General features: G+C 49.9%; 5 protein-coding genes across 5 annotated transcripts; 3 read left to right on the forward strand and 2 right to left on the reverse strand.

Annotated features, from left to right (window-relative positions):
- Positions 1-249: 249 nt before the first annotated feature.
- BO79DRAFT_228501 (putative ABC multidrug transporter) lies at positions 250-4966 on the reverse strand (the record flags this gene model as incomplete). The annotated part of the gene is made up of 14 exons (XM_025683967.1): positions 250-348; positions 402-841; positions 888-1047; positions 1096-1302; positions 1352-1659; positions 1706-1799; positions 1847-2022; positions 2071-2345; positions 2395-3004; positions 3054-3559; positions 3610-4154; positions 4208-4618; positions 4671-4715; positions 4769-4966. 14 exons carry the CDS (start codon positions 4964-4966, stop codon positions 250-252), a joined length of 4074 nt encoding a protein of 1357 aa, XP_025539896.1.
- Positions 4967-6713: 1747 nt separating this feature from the next.
- BO79DRAFT_245422 (putative amino acid permease family protein) lies at positions 6714-8676 on the reverse strand (the record flags this gene model as incomplete). Its single annotated transcript, XM_025685467.1, has 2 exons — positions 8264-8676; positions 6714-8170 (listed from the first exon to the last, which is right to left on the reverse strand). The coding sequence occupies exons 1-2, from the start codon at positions 8421-8423 to the stop codon at positions 6714-6716; spliced, it is 1617 nt and encodes a 538-aa protein (XP_025539897.1). The 5' UTR covers positions 8424-8676.
- A 2812-nt stretch (positions 8677-11488) lies between these two features.
- BO79DRAFT_194936 (uncharacterized protein) lies at positions 11489-13220 on the forward strand. The gene is made up of 2 exons (XM_025681091.1): positions 11489-11807; positions 11855-13220. Exons 1-2 carry the CDS (start codon positions 11494-11496, stop codon positions 13077-13079), a joined length of 1539 nt encoding a protein of 512 aa, XP_025539898.1. The 5' UTR covers positions 11489-11493; the 3' UTR covers positions 13080-13220.
- Positions 13221-14635: 1415 nt separating this feature from the next.
- Positions 14636-16033, forward strand: BO79DRAFT_209099 (NAD(P)-binding protein). Its single transcript, XM_025682533.1, has 2 exons — positions 14636-15800; positions 15857-16033. The coding sequence occupies exons 1-2, from the start codon at positions 15134-15136 to the stop codon at positions 15868-15870; spliced, it is 681 nt and encodes a 226-aa protein (XP_025539899.1). The 5' UTR covers positions 14636-15133; the 3' UTR covers positions 15871-16033.
- Positions 16034-19591: 3558 nt separating this feature from the next.
- BO79DRAFT_255114 (HLH DNA binding domain protein) lies at positions 19592-20602 on the forward strand (the record flags this gene model as incomplete). The annotated part of the gene is made up of 2 exons (XM_025686112.1): positions 19592-19921; positions 19979-20602. The coding sequence occupies 2 exons, from the start codon at positions 19592-19594 to the stop codon at positions 20600-20602; spliced, it is 954 nt and encodes a 317-aa protein (XP_025539900.1).
- Positions 20603-21831: the final 1229 nt, after the last annotated feature.

The following is a 21831-nucleotide window of genomic DNA, read 5'->3' on the forward strand; positions in this document are numbered from 1 at the left end:
CACACTGCCCTTCCTACTTCTAAAAGTCATACTACTTGTGCCAGCCACCAAGTTCAGGTCGAAAGGGAAAAGATGTGATGGAAATAAACCATGCGATGCTGTATTAAACTCTAGTATAACAAATAGTATCTATATGACTGCATCCAGTCGGTGTATCATCCAAAATCTATGTACCCAAATAATGCCTGTCTAGCTCTTCCGATCAATGCCCCCTCCCCCTATTTACATCAACACCTCTTATCATGTGGTCTACTCCGACCGTGCACTCTTGGTCTTCTTGCTCCGCAACTTCATCATCAAGAACACCAGTCCGTACGAAGTGATACAGAACAACGCTGTAATTCCAGTCTGCAATGTATCGATCAGCATTTAGTCTCATCTCTCACCAGGGATACACTTACATCTCTCCACGAGTAGTACTTCTCCTTCAAGTTGAAGGTCTTGGCATAGTCCGAACCCATCGAGTACTGGCAGAACGAGCAAGTGCCGGTGGCATTCGCGTCCAGGAGGTAGCCCGTCTGCTCGGAGATAAAATCGGCCATGTACTGACCACACGTTTGTCCGGACGGGGCGTTGAACTGAATATATTCCGAAGGTTCACATTGCACCTTGACATCCCAGAGCACCTCACCCAGAAGACCACCGACCAGGTAGGTGAAGGGGTCCAGGTAGTACATCCAGTACCGCCAGAAGGGGGTGATACTATCGTAGGGCACAACGACACCACAGAAAGCGATCATACCCGCGCCGATGAGGATGGGGTTCATGATGGCGGCGAAGTACTCGTTGGGAGCGTAGGCCGCAATGGCCTGTCCGATCGATGTGTACAGGAACTCGTAGACTATATTGGTCAGTTTTGCTCAATATTGTAACGGGAGGCTACTTACAGATCATTTGCAAGTACATGTGACCAGAGATGTACGCATCAACGGGCAATCCGGCAACAAAGTACCAGCATGCGAAGTAGAGCGTGGCGCAGACAATCAGGTACGGAATTTCCGAAACAGCTTGGGCGCCGATGAATGCGATCCAGTGGTAGGTTTTAGACTGGTTCAGTTAGCTGGTGTTACTGATGATGCTGCTCACAGGACTTGCCTTCTTCTCTCGGGTCTCGAAGATATCACGATTGTGCAGGAAGAACGGCTGCATCTGGTTGATACATCCCGGGGCAACGAAGATGAAGTTGAAAATCGCAAACAGTCGAAGTTGTAGCGCAAAAGTTCCATCTCCCATCTTCCAGAAGGTGAATCCACTGAACAGCGCGGCGAAGACGTGCAGGATGATCTTGTTCCACATGTAGTCCTATCCTTGTTAGTTGGTGGCCCCAGTCAACGGTGATATAAGGACTTACCGGTGACCGCCATAGCTGGACCATCAGGCGATGCAGCACCATCTTGAACTGGAACCAAACCGGGGTTGCAAAGTTGCTTTGGTCTTCCACATAATCGGCATGTGATTGGCCCTCCTTGTTCAAGGCTTCAAGTTCTGCAAGAGCGCGCTCGCGCTCCTCAGACCGGCTCCACACATCAACCCAATCAATAGGCTTCTCAGTATTACCTTGGATAACCTCCACGATGTGTTCCGCGGGGTTCATGTCAGGAGGACAGGGTGCTCCGTTCTTTGCAAAGTATTCCAACACTTTGTGAGACTCCTCGCCAGCTAAAAAACGTTAGATTGAGTCTGGACAGGCAGGCGACAAACTTACTCTCTCCGAAGTAGGTCATCTTTCCGCCCTTGGCAAGCAGCACTAGCGAGTCGAAAGCATCAAACAAGACCGCTGACGGCTGATGAATGGTGCACTGAAAGATGTGAGATGCTGCGAATATGCAAAGATGGACAGACTTACCAGCACAGCCTGACCACTGTTGACGAGCTTTCTCAGGAACCGGATAATGTTGTAAGCGGACTGTCCATCAAGACCGGAGGTCGGTTCATCCAAGAAAAGAAGCGTTGGCTTAGCGACTAGTTCAACACCCAGTGTCACTCTCTTCCGCTGTTCGATGCTCAAACCAGCCCCGGGAACTATATTTTCAGTATCCGAATAAGTTTTTGTTGGGATCCGTCACATACCTCCAATCAAAGCATCCCGGATGTCGCCGAGCTCCAAGAGATCAATAATATGATCAACGTAGGCAATCTTCTCTTCGCGTGGTACGCTATCAGGTTGGCGGAGAAGAGCGGAGAAGACCAGTGCTTCCCTCACGGTCGCGGTACCTTCATGAACATCCATCTGTTCGCAGTAGCCGGTGGTGCGCTGGAAACTGATACCTTGTGGCCGACCATCGATCAGGATGGATCCGTAGATCTCACCACTATCCTTGCGCTGAGCCAATACATCGAGCAATCTTTATCAATCAGCTTTGCATCATTGTGTCACCGTTTGATAGCACTTACGTAGTCTTTCCCGCACCAGAGCATCCCATCAATGCCACCAAGTTACCCGGCTTAACATATCCAAACACCTGGTCCAGCAACTGTTTCTTCTGGCCATGGAAAGGAACGTGATAGTCAAGGTTGTTCCATGTAAACGTGGACTGCTTTCCAGACTGCGCAAGGACGGCCCCTTCAGACTTGGCCGAAACGTTGCTCTCCTCGTCTGGCTTCTTGCTCTTGGCGCCTCGCTTGTAGAGAAGGACAGAGGACCCGGCGCTGCTATTGCGCAATTCAAATCCAACCGCGGTCAGGAAGATAAAGAATGCCCAAAAGCCAATGATTATGCCGAAGCTTCGCCAGACATGGTGATAGGTGTAATTGTACTGCTCTTTGATGTAAGTGGCACCGTCAATGACACCTTCCGAATTGCTGCCCTTGACAGTGCAGCCGCGGTAAGGGGAAGAGCCGCTGGGGTAGCCCGACCCATATGGGATATAGTCAGGCTCGACACAGTCAAGTTCGAGGCCGGTAAACTCATTGGCCATTAGCGCCTCAAAGGCATATGCACCCGGGTTCAGATAGAATATCCAACGGAACCAGACATGCATCTTCTCAAAAGGAATAAGATATCCTGTTTGGATTAGTATAAATCCAACATAGTTGACTTTGACACAACGAACCTCCGTAGACGAAAAAGACAGTTGACAGAAATCCGGTCATCTTGGACGCATTACCAAACTGTTTGCACAGGGCACCAATCGCACGGAACATTTGCATGAAGCACAGCGTTTGTACGATAATGATGATCCAGTACGTGAAGAAGCGGCCCGCGTCCATCTGCATCGCACTCATGAAGTACAAAATCAAGGAGAAACAAGACACCTGAACCAAGACGATAGGGATATCGGTGATGGCATTGGCGATAGCGAAAGCTGTCGGTCGGTAGAAGCCAAACCTTTTCTGCCGGGAAAGGATAGGTCGACCCATGAACGATCCAGTTGTTTCAGACATTGTCTCGAGGAGGAAGTAGAGAACGGGGAAGAAGAGAGCACCAGGACGCAGAAAAATCGAACTGCTGTCGAGCTTAAGGTTGTAGAACAAACTGCCGCAGACAAGAGCCTGCAAGATGGCGGAGACCACCTTAATGGCGATAGAGAGCTTGTCACCGGCTAGAATCTGGAATTGACTAGTATAATGTCAGTTTCGCCACCACGCTTCCAATCCCAAGTATCTTACCGAAGGGTGCAGCTGAGGATCTGATCCCACAGACCAGTCGTATAGACACTTTGAGGTCGAGGAACATGCTGCTTCCTCTTTTCCATTGCCACTGCAAGAGCCAAATTCTCATCCTCGTTTACCAACTTCTCTGGCGGCTGGATATCATCCATCATCTGGGAGTAGATTGCACTCTGGCGGTAACGAGCCTCGAACTCCGCGGGCGAGTTGGGAACCTTCTCTTCCATGCCGGGGGCGACAGTCCGTTCAGTGACCACAGTAACCGATGTCAAAAAGTCGGCAATGTTGGCTCCCTTGGGACAGACAAATCCCATATCTTCAAAGTAACCCCGAGCCAATGCGCGCGGACCGTAATAAGTGACAAGACCTTCCGCCAAGACAAGGATTTTGTCGAATTCGTCGTAAATACCATTTCCAGCTTGGTACATGGTAGCCATGATCGTCTTTTGATTCTCGTTGGCCTCGCGTCGTAGCATGCGAGCGAACTCAACCGCTGTTTTGGAATCCAAACCGCGAGTTGGGTTATCCCAGAACTGAACAGGACTCTAATATAGATCGTAAGTATTCTGTCCATGTTGTATGGAGAAAAGATCAATACCTGGCCAGCCATCACTTCTGCCAAGGAAACACGCTTCCGCTCACCACCAGATACACCACGGATAAACTCGTTTCCAACCAATGTCTTCTTTGTGTGCGGAATGCCCAAAGAATCGAGAATGCCATCTCTTTTCTCTTGAACGTAGTCCTTCCGGTTGTGCAGATGCTCGGGTCGTTCCCTAGGAACCTTGTTTCGAAGAGCGAACTTCAACGTCCGATTAACGGTCAATGTGGGGAAATGCACATCATCTTCATTGTTGAACATGATCTGCTGCCGGTACTTCTTCGCCTGTTTGTGATCCATGCTTCCATATCGAGTCTCGCCGACAACTTCGTCGAAAGCTTCGCGATCGTTGGAGATTACACGAAGGAATGATGTACACCCTGATCCTGGACGTCCCAGAACGAGCAACTAGGTACAGTCAGTAAGCCGTCAATTTCTCTGCTCACTTAGTTTCTCCTACCATCTCTCCTGGCCGGAGTTGGCCAGAGATGTCCTTCAGGATGGTCTTGTCAAAATAGTTAGCATTGGTCCGGACTTGCTATTTTATTCCAACCCTACCCTCTTTGGCCTTTGGCTCCTGCTAAACCACCCCGAAATCTGTCGCGGATCGGCCACTGACAATAGAGTATCGCCCAGGGCGGCATCGGGGGCTGTGACGTTCACGCTAACATTGCGCCACGTTAGCGTCAGCTGTTTGGAAATGTTAGAGTCACCGGGCTCAATGTCCACGGTCCCTGAGGATGATGAAGTGTCCATCCTGAGCAATGAGTCCACTTGTCACAACTAGACGGGGCCGGTCAGTCAGTATATCCGTTATAGATCGTAGCAGGCCGTTGATAAACATACCTATGAACCACAGTCCACAAACCAGGGCACTGCGATAAACTTTGGCTCAGGTACTTATTTACGAGTGATCAGAGCCATGGGCGTTGAATCTGTTATATTCCAATATTTTCACCCTCAGGAAAGAAATATGGAAACAGTTTGTTGAAAAAGCGCCCTCCGTAAATCCGTATACCCGAATCATCTTGAGCCCGTAAAACCGATATCCCCACCATGAGCTCCTTCCGCAGATCCCATTCGCTGGGAAGTAAGATAAGATCCACAGCAGAATATTTTCGGTATGGCCTCGACGGGCCCGGATATAGAGGTGCAGCAAGAGGTGCAGCATCACGTCAATAGGGGGCTGCAAAATTCGTCGTGTCTGGAAATATTGTCCGTGAATACCTACGACAATCAAGAACCAGCTGACAATGGCCCTACAGTGCTCTTTCTGGGCTTTTGGTGGAGCAACCCCACGAGCCAGTTTAGTATGGTTAGGTCTATTCCACCTCCCAGGTTGCACAACAACTACACTTCTGCCTCGCTGGACCTCTAGACGATTTCTCGCAAAAGTGTCCGAAGACCAGCTGCAGCAATGCATAGAGGTGTTGCGTCATTGTCTTTTGGCAGATAAGCTATCTGGACAGACCCTCAGGGCCAGGAACACCCTAGTAAGGCTCGGATATAGCCAGCTAGCAGGTGGGTACTTTCGGAACTGTTTAGGCTGTGGAACTCATCGAACCCCGTTCCTATTAATCAAACCTGGTCTGGGCCCCTTAAGCCATCCGGTTCCTGTTCCTGTTTCAGAGCTGAATCAGTAATCAGGGTGCAACAAGTTGCTTGTTTGTTCTCAATGGTACCATGACAACTATGTGAGGTTGGCATCCCAACATCATCAACTGAACCATCATTCGACCTATAACATCTGGGTATTTGATCCGAATATTTCCGCCTGTTACCAATAGATGGGTGACCAGTATGTCCCACCGTTTCCCACGCTCAGACAGCCGGCAGCATGTGATAAATCCGACGGCAGTAGGGAGAGTATTTCATTTTAGGTCAGCAGAGACATCAGCCACGTCATAGTTGTCGAGCGATCATTTCCCTTGCCGATTGGGTTGATCTTGATCTCGGATACTGAAGACATCGTAAACTTCTCCTCGGAAGGATAGATTGTGACAGGTGAAAGCACCGTTATGTGTTAGCGACCAGGTAGTTGCTCCACGTAAATGGCATGGATCACCTAATGGGATAGCAAGTAAAACGTTATCATACTATAGTCAGGTAGAGGAGTTAGTGTTGTTGAGGAGTCACTTGGAATTAAAGTATTCTTTAAGTTCAGGAAGATAGGCAAGAGAGGAGTGGTGCCATACATGGGGTGATGGTACAAAACACGTGGGGGGCGCGTCCACTTGGGTCACGGGCCTTTCTCATCAACCTACACTCTTTCCTCTCTCCGCAGGACGTGCAATTGACCATCTTACCATATCACTTAGTAGTAACCCTCGACTGGCAGTATTTTGTCTCGACCTTGGAAGGTACTGGGAGGTGATCTTTAATGCTTTTCTTCAGCGGTGGGTTTCAGTTGGCTTATTTGCTTCCTATGCATACAATCTTGGCTAACAGAATAGTGAAGGTCATTGTAGTCATTAAACTCTCGAAGAAAACTATATACAAGGATCTATTTCTTCTTATCTTGCGCCTGTGTCGCCGTGTTGACTTCAAGCCTCTGTGCCTGAATCATCTGGTCGATGGCATCCTCCGTCTTCAAATACGTGCGGTTTCCTTGAACGAACCAGAATCCAACGGCGACCACCAGCATCACTCCAAACACGGCGATCGCATAATTCATATCGCTGGGTGAAGGGTTCGGGGACCCGGGGAATAGGAAGAATACTGTCGTAATAATGCAGTAGATAATGCTGACCCAGTTGATCAGCGTCCCCCACCGTCCCAGATGGAACTGGCCCGGTGGAAGCTTATCGCGCCCAACTACCAGAAGAGCAGCAATGGGAAGACCATATGAGATGGTCAAAGCGATCGTACTAACACTCAGAATCGCATCGAGCACCGTGTTAGCGAAGAGATAAAGAATTCCGACCAATGCAATCCAAAAGCCCTGAAACCAGAGTGCTCGTGCCGGAACCTTCCATACCGGATCGACCAGCATGAAGTATCCGCTCCAAGGTAAGCCACCATCTCGTGCAAAGCCCCAAGTTAGTCGGGAAGCGGTCGTTAGAATACTGATTCCTTGGCCCAGGCCATTAAAGATGAATAAAGCGATGAGAGTGGCCCCACCTTCCAGGCCTACTGTCTCCACCATCAACTCCATGAACGGCAGGCCGGTTGGAGAGTTGATGACCTCGTTGATGTCCTGGATGCAAAACAAGCAGACCATCATGAAGATAAAACCAGTGATGGCCCCCATGAGTACGGAAAGCCACATGACTTTCGGGGCATTGCGACGCGGGGCGGGAATCTCCTCGACCATATGAATAACGGCATCAAAAGCCGTAAGACCATAGGCGGCCTGCACTAGGCCCGTGAACCAAACGACCCCGTTTCCCCAACCGGTTTCGTTCATCCAAGCTCCAAAGACGAAAGACGCTGGTTGGAAGGAGAGATCTTTCTTCACGCCGACGGAAATGAGCAGCGCAAGTGACAAGACGACGAATAGGCCGGTAAACCATATGCCGACAAAGTTGTTGAGCCATGGGAGGACCTTTTCCTTCCTACAGCCGACTAGGTTGATGACAGTTAACACCAGAACTGTGCAAATGTAGACGACGAAATTTAGCCACCCAGTGCTGGCCCCGCCCCAAGAGTTATCGAACATGACTTTCATGCCCAGGAGGAACTCGGCCATGAAAGCAACCTGGGACGCGGTCAAGGTCCACCAGCCGAACATGTTGATCCATGCGCACATGTACGAGGTGAATCGACCCAGCGGAGTGTCCCAAAGTCGAAACACCCAATACGCCTGGCCCAGAGCGGTCGGCATACTACTGGTGAGCTCTCCAAGCGAAACTGCGACACACAGGTTGCAGGCCGTGACCAGCACGAGACCCCAAAGAATGGTTATGGAGCCGCCATTGGTGAGGCCGCTATCCAAATCCTGTGCGAAAGTAGAGTAGGTGCCTGGTCGCAACGGTTAGCTGCCGTTCTTGGCGCCCCGGTGGATGCAGCGCGCACAGAGCACACGAAAAATTCCGACGATCGGGCAGGACTAACCTAAGACACAAAACGCGAGAGACAACATGCTCCAAATGTCAAATTTTCGAGTCATGGCCTGGTCATGGCCCATGGCCGCAAGATCGTGAGCATCTTGAACGCTCTGGTCGACCGACTGGATCGGTTTGATCGGCCCGTTGTTTTCCAAGTCCATCGGCATCCGGAAATAAAATGGATGAAAATGCACAATCACAAATAATCAATTCAGCCAAGCGGGAGAGCAACGAGATCGATGGACAAGTTGTGCACCCAATTGTCCATTTTCTGCAATTTCATATAACTGGCTTTAGGTGCTGAGGGGACGGTTCATATATGAACAAGTCTAAGGATGCAAGGGCATGGGGATTCTCGGGCTTCCCCTCACAAGGCCAGCATGCTTAGTTCGGAAAGGTAAGATGGTTATCAGAATGATAATGACCAAGTTAATGATCAATTGGTCATGGAAGAGATGCTCGTGAGTGGACAAGATAGATAAGTTGTCGATAAGTGAAATTTTTTTCCGTCTTTGACTTTTGACTTTTGCGGGGGCTGGTTTTTTTAGGCTCGGCAGGACTTCCCAAGTGGGGATGGCAGCTTCGGGCATCCAAAGGCCTGTTGCAGTGACCGAGGAGCTCGACTCTGAGCAGCGCTCAGACAGGCTATGGTCGTGATATTTGCCTCGTATACTCATTGTATAGCAGCGGTTTACTCTCAGGCGACCACCGCCTTCTTACGGCCATGGGTCCTATCCGGTCTTTCGGTCGCCCTGCTCAAAGCATTCTCCAATTCAAGGAATTACCATCTTCCCAGTCTGCTATTGTTGCTCTCTTAAAATGGCAGCTACGTCTATCAACTCGCAGGTCGCATCGAAGTTTCAGCTCGTCCCTGCATTCCTGGAATTCGATCCCAGATCATCATCGTCAGTCTCTCCGTCACCTGTCCCAATCGGGCAGGTCTATGCGGAGGCGATAACCGCGTCCGGGGCACTGATTGTCGATCCATCCGAACCATTATCTCCCCCCTGATTAATTAAGATGCGATATGTGGCGAATCCTTGATATTATGGCCAGTATCAGAATTCAATGATGAGTTGTCCTCATCTCAGTCGCTCACCCTGAGACTCAACAACCCACGTTCAAAGACGCAGTTGTTACAGAGGTGTGTACAGCGTTCACCCCAGCTGGCGTTGTGGTACCACTAGCCCGAACTTTGTTACAGCCGACTTCCGATCCAAGAGAAGGGGGGATAATGCGGGGTGCTATGGCTGCGGCTGCCTGTTGGCGGCCTGGGCTGTCGATCGAGGTGTCATACATTGGAAGAGAACCCGCTAACTGTGGCGACCTGTCCGACAACGGAAATCGGTTTTCGATGGTGGCATTCGCCGAGTACATTCGCTAGCTATTCTATCTAATAGGCTAAGAACACCGAGGACATGCACATAGCTGCTGATAAGGCCGCTGTGTGTGGCTTTTAATAATCTAAATGCCCCATGCGGCCAAGATTGTTGATCGCGATTCGCCCATCGACTTTACCTCGTGCTACATATGCGAAGTCTGCATCCTCGTATGCAATAGCGGAAGCTTACGGCTACAAGCCAATTCTTACATGCTGCAGGGTTCTTAAGTCTAGTGTCTGAGAGTTCGATTCGAATATTCGAAGCTTTCTAGGTGCCCGACTGACTTCACAGGGGCTACGATGCTTTCAACTTCCAGGCACATTATGACATCCTACAAACACAATAAGATCGGGTCTCTGGATCTACCGTTATTCATGCTCTCAAATAGCTAACAAATGCAGGCCGGACCAGGATGGAAAAGGCAAATGCCATTCCACACAGTGACTGGATTCATCAGCATAAGTCTATCATGCATAGTTGTTTTGCAAGCCCTAAGGAGTCTGGACAAAATTAATCCCTCATCAGCGAAGGATATGCGACACCATTCGCGGGGTCGGCTCTGACAGCCTATCAGCGACGGAATCTGGTATGATGCCGCGTAGGCTACCCCAGAATGAGTGTATAGGCATACGTACGAGACGCAGTACAGGCGATGCGAAGTATACGCTGCGGTGTATTCAGCATCCCATCATCGTACCACAATAACCTATCGCACCCTAATGGCAGTCTCTATTACGAGATGATATATCTTCACCCTAGAAACAGCGGAGAGCATCGGGTACCTACTACCCAGTTGCTGTCATATGCCTGTTCTTAACCGAAGTACTTCTATCCGCTCCGTCCTCTTCCTTTGCATGGACCAGCGATACCCCAAGTCAATATAGCCGAAGGCTATTTATTTTACAGTCCTACTCGAGTGGCCCGGTTTTGGCACCTGGCGGGGGCCTTAAGCTTTATGGGCTATGGCAGGCTAATCTTTAGTTGTCGCGCTAATGGAAAGGCCAACCTGGGAAATACTTATCTGCTCGGATATGTCTTTCTTTCTCATAGGCGGTTGCTGCGGTGATTAGTATTACAGCAAAGCTCGAAACTCGCTTATATATTATAAGGGTACAGGCATTTTGCAGTGGGTTTGGGCGCACATCCGCTCAATCAAGCATACCAAGCATCTGGGGTCACCATTGCTACAGTATTCCCCCTTCCTTCAATTCTTAACGAGCCTCGGGATAGTTGCTTCACTCTGCAATGACTCAACAGTTGTTAGTCATCTATAAGATTGTCTATCGAATATAGCGATCGCTATCCATGCGCCACTCAACATGATTCTGACTGCGGCGATAGTCCGACCAAGGGCGGCGTATTTAGAGAGGTAGATGAGCGAATTCTGATACGGTTTACCGCATCCAGTTTGTAATCTATGTCTTTCAGGCATCCACTATTAGCGTATAAATCACGCAGGTAACTTGATAGCCAAGTCATGGTAAAAGGGAAATTCCAGAATGAATGAAGGCACACTTGGGCTGATCACGTGCGGATGGACCTCAGCATCACGTGTTTCATGTCCGTAGGAATCCAAAGACACTCTCTACCGTCTGATCGTATAGTAAGGTTGAATCCCTTGCATACAGGCTCCAGTACTTATGTGCTGATGGAGGAGTCGAAGTGTCTACTCCAAACCCGAAGAAGGCTCGCTGTTAACGTTAGTTAGTTAGTTACCGCTTTTGTGGATGAGCTAAGACAAGTGTGAGACAGATCAACACCGAACTATGCCTAAAAGTACTGACGCTCGACCTCGAAGCGCCCTGGCCCCTCAACCATTCTCCTTCCCTCCCCCAACCTTCTTACCGCAATCACAATGTCTTCAGACTCGAAACCAGCCATATTCACTTACGCCGACTTCGACCTTCAAGCACTGTGTCGTCGGGCGAGCACACTACGGCAGGGTATTTCATGTACCTGTGACCAGGACAAATATCCTGCCTCGGGGAGCTTCAACTGGGCCATCTTTATTTCATTTGAAGATGGGGTACGATGGGTCTTTAGGGCCCCACATCCCAGAACGTTCATGCCACTTGAGATGGGCGTGAAGTTACTGGCCAGTGAAGCTGCCACTCTCCGGTACCTCAAAGTTCATAGCGATATTCCAGTCCCAGAAGTATACGACTACTGGTAACGAATTAGCCCCCGGCACACGTCCCTCCACTAACATATTGCAGTGCTTCTTCCGACAATGAGATTAAAATCCCTTTCATTCTAATGAGTGAAGCACCTGGTCAGCCACTTTCAAAAGCTTGGAAATCAGTCGGTTCTCCCGAGTTAGACCTCGACAGCTCCGCCAAGGCCAAGGTCCTCGCCCAGCTGGGCGATATTACCTGGAAACTTTCGCAATTACGGTTCGATAAAATTGGCTCTCTCTTTGAAGAAGACGGGGTTTACACGATTAAGGAGTGTCTATCACGCGGCCACATGTTGCACGAACGGTTCCGATTAGAGGTTTCGCGTGGCCCTTTCGCTTCTGAGTCCGAATTTTATGAGAGCCTTCTCTCTGTATTTCTGCAGCATGCGGAAGCTCTCCAGTTGTCCCATCATTGCTTTGCGGCCCCTGTCCCTGCATGGGAAGACTATGGATCTAACTCACAATATAAGGGTGCTGTGGGCCTATGGAATGACTTCGTCACTGTTGGGTGCAAAATTGATACAGCAGAGAACAGGCTGGATTACATCATTGCAGGGAATGCCCTTCGCGATATACTAGGCACATCATGGCTTTCTTCCGTCAATCAGGCGGGCTTTCCTCTGTGCCACGCTGATCTCAGTGTCAATAATATATTTGTGGATGACGATTACAACATTACGTGTATCATTGACTGGGCATTCGCATCATCTATTCCTGAATCTATGCTGGTGGCTCCTCCAGGGTTGCCACAATATCGCGACAAGCTCAGTTCAGAATTGCAGACGGCCTTCATAGATGGCTTTTTCGCTGCTATACCTGGATCAACGGAGGAGGAGGTGGTGCACAGATGTCGTGAATCAGTTGGACAGGGCCGACTATCATGGCCGTTAAGTCGGCTCCTTAGCCATGACACCATCGCTGAGTACGATCTCTTTGCTGACATTTGGCACTCTACCCGTGGTTTCGAAATGGACATAGGACAATACTTCTTGCAACAACGACGTCTGCCACGATACATACAGCTCTATGATGAGGTTCGAGAAGAAGACCAGCCGCTGTCAAAAATCGAAAAGGATGAAAAACAATATTTCCACAACAAAGTATTCAGACACACATTAGCCAAAAAGCTGACATTCAATGCCCAATGGAAGGCATCGTATACTCCCAATGATCCTCCCAGACTTCGCCAAGACATGTTTGTTGCCTCGCCCAAATTATGGAAGTGGGTTCAGCAATTTGTGCAGGACTGGGAAAACATGTCTTGATCTGTCTACCTCAACCGGATGCGCTCGACTGGGACCGCCCAGAGAGTCCAAGTATCATCATCTCTAACCTTCGCGAGATTAGTTCATCTGACGGTTATTGGTCAGTTTTAGCTACAAGGCTAGTTTCGATAGCTATGTGGGAAGTCAATATCGGTTGTACGACTGATCATCGTTGCAATCCTTCCATCCGCGCGCGCGCTTAAAGCATTAATGTCACAGATGTTGTCGGTGGGCACTGCTAACCATCAATCCTGGGCCAACCGATTCAGAGTTTGACATGACAATGTTACCTCGTTTCCTACCCTCCTCTTCCTGTTATTAGAGCTATCCCAGAAGTTATAGCATTGCCTCATGCATCGAAAGAAAATCTAGATTCCTTCGGCTTAAACTTGGGGCGCTTATGAGCGCCAGCTTAATGCTTCTGTTGGTGGAGATGCAACGATAACAGGATGAGTGAGGGCTGAGAAAAGTAGTGGATTTTATTGTCGAAGGCGCGAAACTTTGGGCACGGTTTTACTCGTTTTTGGACGATACAAGGTGACGTTTCCCTAAGCCTGTGAGTAATCAGGTTATTGTCCCAGCATGCCTTACAATCTGCTCTACAAAGGTTTACTCCTTAGGCAGCTCGGCGAAGTTGCTAGAATTTATCATGTAATGGTACTACTACTAAGTACGAGTGAGCAATGATGGAAGGAAGGGTGGGGTGGGGTTCAACTACTAGTAAGTACTAGTTGTTCACTGCCCCCTTCTCTCTCCTCTTGGAGATTGTGAAGATTACTAGTGATTTCTCATGTCAAACAGTTCCCTTTCACATGATTAAGTAATATGAATAATGGGAATGATATTTCAAAGTGATAAAATTGTTTCTCCTTGCGCTTGAACTGAACAGCTGAGGTGCTTGAACTAAGTCGAATTTTCTGGCAGTGGGTGTGGAGATATATATCAATCGTACAAAAACTAAGTACTACTATCACAAGTAGCGCTTGCTAAATAGTATCATTATCTGACTTGAACACAGAGTATTCGTCGTAACACCAGCATCAGCCACCAAACTAGTGCCAAATAGATGAGAAAACAGAACCCCTTAAATTGAACGAGGCTATACTCGAATCGGGTCTTCAGTATATGATTACATTGCCAGCTATAAACCTCTGTACTGAGGAGGGGAAACCCGTCGGCCAAAGTAGAGTTGCAGCGCGGTCATGTGAATGAAAGAGCGGGTCAAGTTCCCAAAAGGAGTGCTTGTTTTCTAATTTCTAGTGACACTACAAGATCTGAGTCGAGTTATGTCCCATATTTGTAGAGAGAAGGTGGTTGGCATACACAATACCAGTATTCTTTAGCTGCCGGCTATACCGACCGGTAAACGGTCTGCATCTGGACTAAGGAACACCGACTGTGGTGCGCCGAAGTCATGTAGCGCCCTATAATTTGACCAGATCGATAGAGTTATTCTAGTAGACTGCCAATTGATGGTGATACTCTTCAGGATCAACTTGAACCCCCAAGGAAGGTTGGTTGAACCCCTGAAGGTCGATCGGCACTACGATGACTGCCCTCAACGTCAGACCGATTTGTAAGCCACCAACAGCGGGGCTCCAAGACACACACTTTGAGCTTTACACCACCAGGTCAATAACCCCTGACTGGCACATTTTCCCTCTACACAGCATTGCATCGGATAATTCTACACACAGCCCATCACTACATTACTACATATTACGAGGTCTTGAAGGAGGACCACCAGTGTAACCACCCTTACGTCATACACCACGCGCACACAATGACCAAAATCGGTGTCTTTCCTGCAGCAGGAGGACTGGGGACCAGCATCCTCAAACACCTCGTCAAGCTGGTGCCTGCATCGGAACTGATCCTGATCGCCCGCAAGCCAGATAATCTCGCAGAACTCACGCGGGCCGGAGCAACCGTCCGACGGGCCGACTATGAAGACCCCGCCACGCTAGAGCGCGCCTTCGATGGCATCGACGCCCTGATGTTGATCTCGTATGCCTCGTTCGAGATCCAGTTCCGCTTCGAGGTAGGTAGCCGTGATGATCTCGCGCCGAGATGATGCTGATCCGAGACAGGCGCATAAGAACGCCATCGATGCTGCCCGCCGCAGCGGCGTCAAGCACATCTTCTATTCGTCTCTCGCCTTTGCAGGCGATCTAGAGGAGACTAGCGTTGCGCACGTGATGGGCGCCCATCTGCGGACCGAAAAGTATTTGGCCGAACTTTCCGGGCACATCACCTACACCGCTATCCGGGAGGGTCTGTACTCGGAGTCCTATCCGATCTACACCAGCTGGTTCGATATCCACCACCCCGCAGACGAGATCGCGATCCCTCACTCCGGCGACGGACCGGGCGTTGCGTGGGTGAAACGTGACGAGCTGGGCGAGGCCACGGCGAAGCTGATTGCAGACTATGCCAAGAATCCGGCGGGGTTCCCCTACCTGAACCGCGTGCTCTTGCTCTCCGGCCCCAGGGAGATCTCGCTGAAGGAGACTGTTGAAATTCTCGGCCAGGCCGTTGGCAAGCCCCTCCGCTTGCGGGAGATCTCTGTTGACGAGTATGTGGCTTTGCCACAGCACGGATCAAAACACACCTACCACGGTATCGATTTGACAAGGGAATGGGCAACCGCGTGGGATGCGATCCGTCGTGGGGAGACGGCTGTGGTGTCGCCGCTCCTGAGGGAGCTCTTGGGACGAGAACCTGAGAGTTTTGAGACGACAGTACAAGCGTTGGCTAGGAGCAAGTAGATAGCTTACCACAATTCCTTTGATCCCATCCTGTCTTTGCATGGCCACCGGGAAGCCTGTGAGGTAAATGCCGCCTGTGTCGTAGATCTGAAGTCTCGTGCGGGGGATGCCCCTCTTTACCGGCATCCTATCTGCCGAAGTCGATGAGGTCGGCTTTGCACCCCCGACGACAGGATAAAGTCCGATACACTCTTTAGCAGCACGTTGATGACCGGGAGTAGGTTTCCTGCCGCTGTGACATAAGACGCAGGAGGAACAACCGACACACCCTGCCGTCATCCGGGATAATTCTCATCCGCCCTCAGAGTGAGGTCTTGGACCGGTTCCCCCACGGCATCGTACAGTAGTGCACCCGCCGGGCGGATAGCAGCCGGGGTGTGCTGACCTCGAGCTGGTTTCTGGGAAATTGGCAAGCCCGGGCCCCGCGGCAACCCAAACTTGTGGTGGTCAGAGCTTGTGGATCTCGGTGACGCCGTTGCAGAACAAGATGAGGCTCGACTAGATCTAATCAGTTCAGCACTCTGGTGGTGCTCTATCCACATTCCATGTAGACACGTCTGACGCAATTGTTCAGCACCACGTCTGAACCTCTGCAGCTGCTCAACATCATCATCGCGCCAATCCCAGGCCACATTTGACGTTCTGGCACACTCATTCGTTTGTTCACATCTTATCGGTCTTAGTACAGCTAACAACATAATCAGCTGTAAGTCGATTGAGAGTCATCGTGTTGCGGGGTTACTATTCTGGGCTGGTGCGATGAAGCTAAAGCCTAACCTTGTTCTCACAGCCAAGGGGGGCACCTTAAAGCGAACATTAATAATGTCGAGCATAATCCTGGATCAATTCTGATCAGTCATCACCCAAATCGGTAGGGCTGACAAGCACTGGCCGGTGCCTTATCCGAAACCATCAGTCAGATGCCGTCCACCCTCGCCGAGTTTGACGTATACAGAGTCTGGTGGCCCAAGGCACACCAGGCGTCTCGTGCGTCGGGAAAGACCTAACCGGAGACATGCTACAAGGTCAGCTGCCAGATAAACCAGAATTGAGTCATGAGAACAAGAGCAATCCCAGTGTCTCGGGCGAGATGATCGGGCAGAGCTGGTCATCAAAATCACCCGAGGGGGGTTAGCAGGCATACGACCGACGACGAGAATTCTTCTGCAATCCTTGGCGATCTCAAGCCACAGCGAGTGTATCGCAGAGCATCGTCGCACTAAGGAAGGGGTTCTGAAGATGCCGGATCACACCACTGGTGGCATTGCAGCAGACCCTGGGCACCCGGTATCCGGTCCGCCTGGTAAGACTATTTGGGGGAGGAAATACTTTTGGGGGGGAGAGAGCAAAGAACCTTACTCAATGAGGTTATTTTCTCCACGTCTGAAGCCGAGAAATTTACTAGCGTCCGCGCTGGACCAGTGGGTAGTGTGGTCGGAGATTTTATGTATGTCACTTTTCGTAGGAGAATTTTTATTCTTAGGACGCTGACTATAGCGCCAACCGGGTTGGTGGTTCCGAGGGCGATTTACCGTGGATAGATTCCGTCGATAGCGCGCCAGCCAGCCCTTATTTTTGCCAGCTTTTGTGGTAGCGGGAAGAGGGGCGATGGGGACCTCCCGAGACGTCATGGCGGGTAACCACAGCTAGGAACCTTGGGCGGATTCATCATCGTTGCGATTATCATTAGGTCAAGGGAATTGGAGGAAAAGGAGGTTGCGAGCACTCCCAATATTCCAGGAGACAGGCTAGACCCCTCGGTCGGCTGCGAGATTGTGTGTGTGAGAGAATAAAATGGGAGGCGATGCACTCTGTCTCTCCACCTGAATGGGGTTGCTGTGGCCCACTAACCTGGTCTGTGTTCCTTCGGAGTACCCGCGGGAGATGAAAAAAAAAAAAAAAAAAGGGACGGAGGGAGAGCTGAAGAGAGTAAAGTAGATACTGTAGTGGATTGGGATAGACCGGGATAGTACATCCATAGTATGGCTAATCATGTACGGCGTCGTGGCCAGAGCAGGAGTTAACTGAGTAGTAAGCGAGACGGTCGAAAAATTGAGGATGTGAAATGCCGATTGTTGGCCACCTGACTGGTCGAGATGGACAGTAAGGGGTACTTCATTGCCAATGACCGTTTCGTGATTGGTGGATGCGACCATCCTGGGGGAATGAAAACATACTTACACATACTACATCATCGTATGTGGCAAGTAGTATTAGTACTTTGGCTCTTCCAAGATGGTTTTGTTTGTTACACCCAGTGTCGTACAGTTCGGTTTATTCAGGAGGGACTCGGGACGGAAAGGGAGCTGTGCAGGTGGTCTGGCTTGTCATCTGTAACCCCGTCATTGCCTCCGACAGATTACTACTACTTAGTACTTGTGTATGACTGCCGGAAGCGAATCAACTGTGAGCATAAGAATTTGCCAGGGAACACAAGGGACATACAGGAGCAGCCATGAAGGCCAGAACAGACCCACTTGCGGCCGCAATTGAGGGTACCTGAACTATGGCGGCCTAAGGCAGCTGGGATTGGCAAATACTACGTAGACAATATCCAGACACTACAAAGATACTAGTAGATGGGGACTGGAGTATTGCCCCTCGTCTAGTAGTTTCAGTCTACGTAGGTGGCCTCCAACTTGAGGTTTACCACATGCATCGGTCATGTCTATGAAACGAAGAAATCAACATGTGCCGAACGGATGAAATAACTGCAACAGGCAAGCGAGCGACATTATGGTCGCCCTCGTGAAGAAAATCTAGGCAGGCAGGGATAAGATTAATTCCGTATTTGACTGTTGCCATTTTGGTCAGTGAGTTGAGTGTATGGAGTAGGAGATGGAGAAGTCATGTTGGACAAAGGGGAGTAAGTAAGTAGGAAAAGGGAAAAAAAACAGAAAAATCATTTGTCCAGCTGTTCTTACTGTACTTCTATCGATCCGGCCGAAGATGTCGGAGCCGAGACTCGGCCGCGGCGGTACTTGGCGGGGAACTAAACCAGAAAAGGTATAGTCAGCAAACGAAAGGGAAGCCAGTCCAACGGTTGTGCATCGATCGATCCACCGATCCCGCCCTCCACGGCTCTCCAATCCGTCCTTTTCTCTTGATTTTTTCCTTTTTTATTTTATTTTGATTTTCCTATTTTCTGGCGAGAGTCTAGTACGTACTCTACTGAGCTGTAGTTTGCCTCAGCTCTCTCCTGCTGAGCTTTCCCCTGCTTCCCATTCACTCCCTCCCCCCAAATGGGCCTTCCGACGGCAGACATCGGAGCCGACCGAGGCTGGATGCCCTGCATCCGGCTGGGGTGATCTCTCGGTGCCCCTTCACCGGCCCTGTGCAATTATCGTTTCGACAATGGTCATGGCTTTTCTTGCGCGTCTCCAGTCCAATTATGCTGGCCCTCATTATTCTCGCTGGCCGTGAATTTTTCGACCGTTGCAAGCCATTACATCATTGCGTCTCGGCTGGCCTGGCGATCGGTTTCTGACACCGGCTTCTCCTGAAACCTTCCACCTTTATATAGTCCATCCCCCGATGTCTTCTACTGCCTAGCATCCTTCCGATCCACGGTTCAATATCAAACAGCTTCTTTATATTTACCCTTCTCTTGCCTCCTCAACACTCTTCTACTTGCCACTCGACCTTGACTGTCAACTCGACTATCAAGTTTGCCTCCCACACCAAGTACTATCAGACCATCCACATCGTCATCCATCCAATTCAACCCCGTCCAAGTCCACTAGTATGGCATACCCTAGGCCCGATTCCTTCTCGTTAGACGACGAGCGGATGTACAGCATGAGCCATCCGAGCCCACTCACTCGTCCCAATGATACCTTCGCCAAGGGACCCGATCCTCTGTCGGCTAACTGGAGCTACGACAATGCCATCGATCTGTTCTCCCTCAACACCATGATGCCGGAGACTTTCCCCTTGGAGATGTCCAACGAGATGATGAACTTGGACCCCAAGGATTTTCCTGCCGACTTCTTCGCCCCACCCCCAGATATCAGTGCGTTCACCATCTCCAACCACTCGGGTGAAGATGCTGCCTCCTGCGGGTCTCTCTCATCGGTATGTCTATCTCCATCAGCATTGAATGATGAACCATAACTAACATATACTCAATAGGACCTTGACAGTGATGACCAATCATGGTCTCCTACCTGCCGTGTCTCTCCCATTGAGCCTATCCACATGGAGCTGCCTAAGCCCGCTGCTCGTACTTCCAAGACATCTACTCGTCGCAAGACGACGTCTCAACCGAAGGCTCGCGAGGTTACCGCGACAAGATGGTCGTCCAGTCCGGAAATTACACCGCAGGACTACCCCGCCACCAGTGTCTCACCCCCGCCCGCCCCCTCCTCCCCTGCCGCCAACAACAACACCGCCCGCAAGACCACCCGCAGTCTGTCCAGCGACTCCAACGCCAGCACGGGTCAGGCCCAGACCACCACCGGCCGCAATGCGGCGAAGCGGGCGGCGCACAACATCATCGAGAAGCGGTACCGCACGAACATGAACGCCAAGTTCGTCGCCCTGGAGAAGGCGATGTGCGGCGGAGTCCAGAAGCCCACCAAGGGCGGCTCGGCGTCGCTGAAGAAGTCGGAGATCCTGACCAATGCCATCACCTTTATGCAAGAATTGCAGGAGGAGAACAAGGCGCTCCAGAAGGAGCTTGCCATGCTCAAACAAAGCATGGTTCCGAACGGGATGTGGCGACATAGCAAGGGGAGTGAGGCGTTTCACGCATAAGCCCAGCGGCGATGCGTTGTTTTGTCTCTGCCCAGATATCCCCTTGTAATGACCGTCACGTATACTGTATATTAATTATGATTTTCTTTTCTTCTGTTCCTTACATCTTACTACAAGATCTGGGAGTTTGTTTCATGGCCCTCTCCTGTCGTGGGCGGCGAATTATGGGATGAAATGGTGTTGTGTTGATATATACCCGGAGATAAAAGTTCGACCTAATCCACTCACTACTTTACAATATTCCTTATTCTTTAAAAATAATATGTAATACTACCTACAGAGTAGACACCCACAGAAAAAATAAAAAAGAAAGACCTAGACCGAGTTACCCGTCCCTGGACCCATCCCATCCCATCCCAACTAAAAGTTAACCCATCAACTCCATCCGTTACACCGACAAGGCGCAAACCCCGCCCGTCCCCTCCCCATCAACCCAATTGATCCAGCCTTGCGAGATTTCTCCTAACAACCAAAATCATCATAGATACCCAATGAACACAGAATCATTCTTTTTTGAAATAGTGACAGCTTCGCACTAATTTCCTACTTAATCAATTCATTAAATGTAGTATTAAAATTCAAACCAGCCCCGCCCTCTTCTCCCCGAGCTCGACACACCCTCCCAAAACAAAACACAACAAAACAAAAAAAAAAAAAAAAAAAAAAATGTTTCGATTCTAGAACGTCCTGGCTGGCCCGACCGATCCAGACCGGCCGATAATTCCCGCCCAGCCGACAATCCACCATTATTTGCTTTTCTCCATGTAATGTAGATAGCTTCTGGCCATGGTTGGAGGGGATGTCGTCATCGAATCATACCTTAGGTTTACTTGTTGGTTTATCTGAAGATACATTAAAGATGTACCTGATGGAAGTTCTGGACCACATTTGTTGTAGATAGCTGGTTGTCGCTTACTAGTATGTACTTAGTGTCTGTGATCTGGTCTGGTCTGGTCTGGGCGGTCTGCAACTGCACTGCACTGAGCGGAGATGAGATGAGATTTATGCATTGTGATAGATGGAGGTAGGGAAGTGCTCGGTCGTTGCCTACTCGCTTCATTTCTTTTCTTCTGTTGAGACTTCATTCTAGACCTGCTTCTAGATGGGCGATGATGGGCTGTGAAGAGTGAAGTGAGTGACTGATGGATGGATGGAAGGGAAAAGGGAAGTCGATGAGGCTGTAAATATCTCCCTCTAGTACACTATTGTCGGCCTGTGTGAGTGAGTGT

Source organism: Aspergillus costaricaensis (genome assembly GCF_003184835.1).
Source record: "Aspergillus costaricaensis CBS 115574 unplaced genomic scaffold BO79scaffold_15, whole genome shotgun sequence".
Classification (NCBI taxonomy): Eukaryota; Fungi; Ascomycota; class Eurotiomycetes; order Eurotiales; family Aspergillaceae; genus Aspergillus; species Aspergillus costaricensis.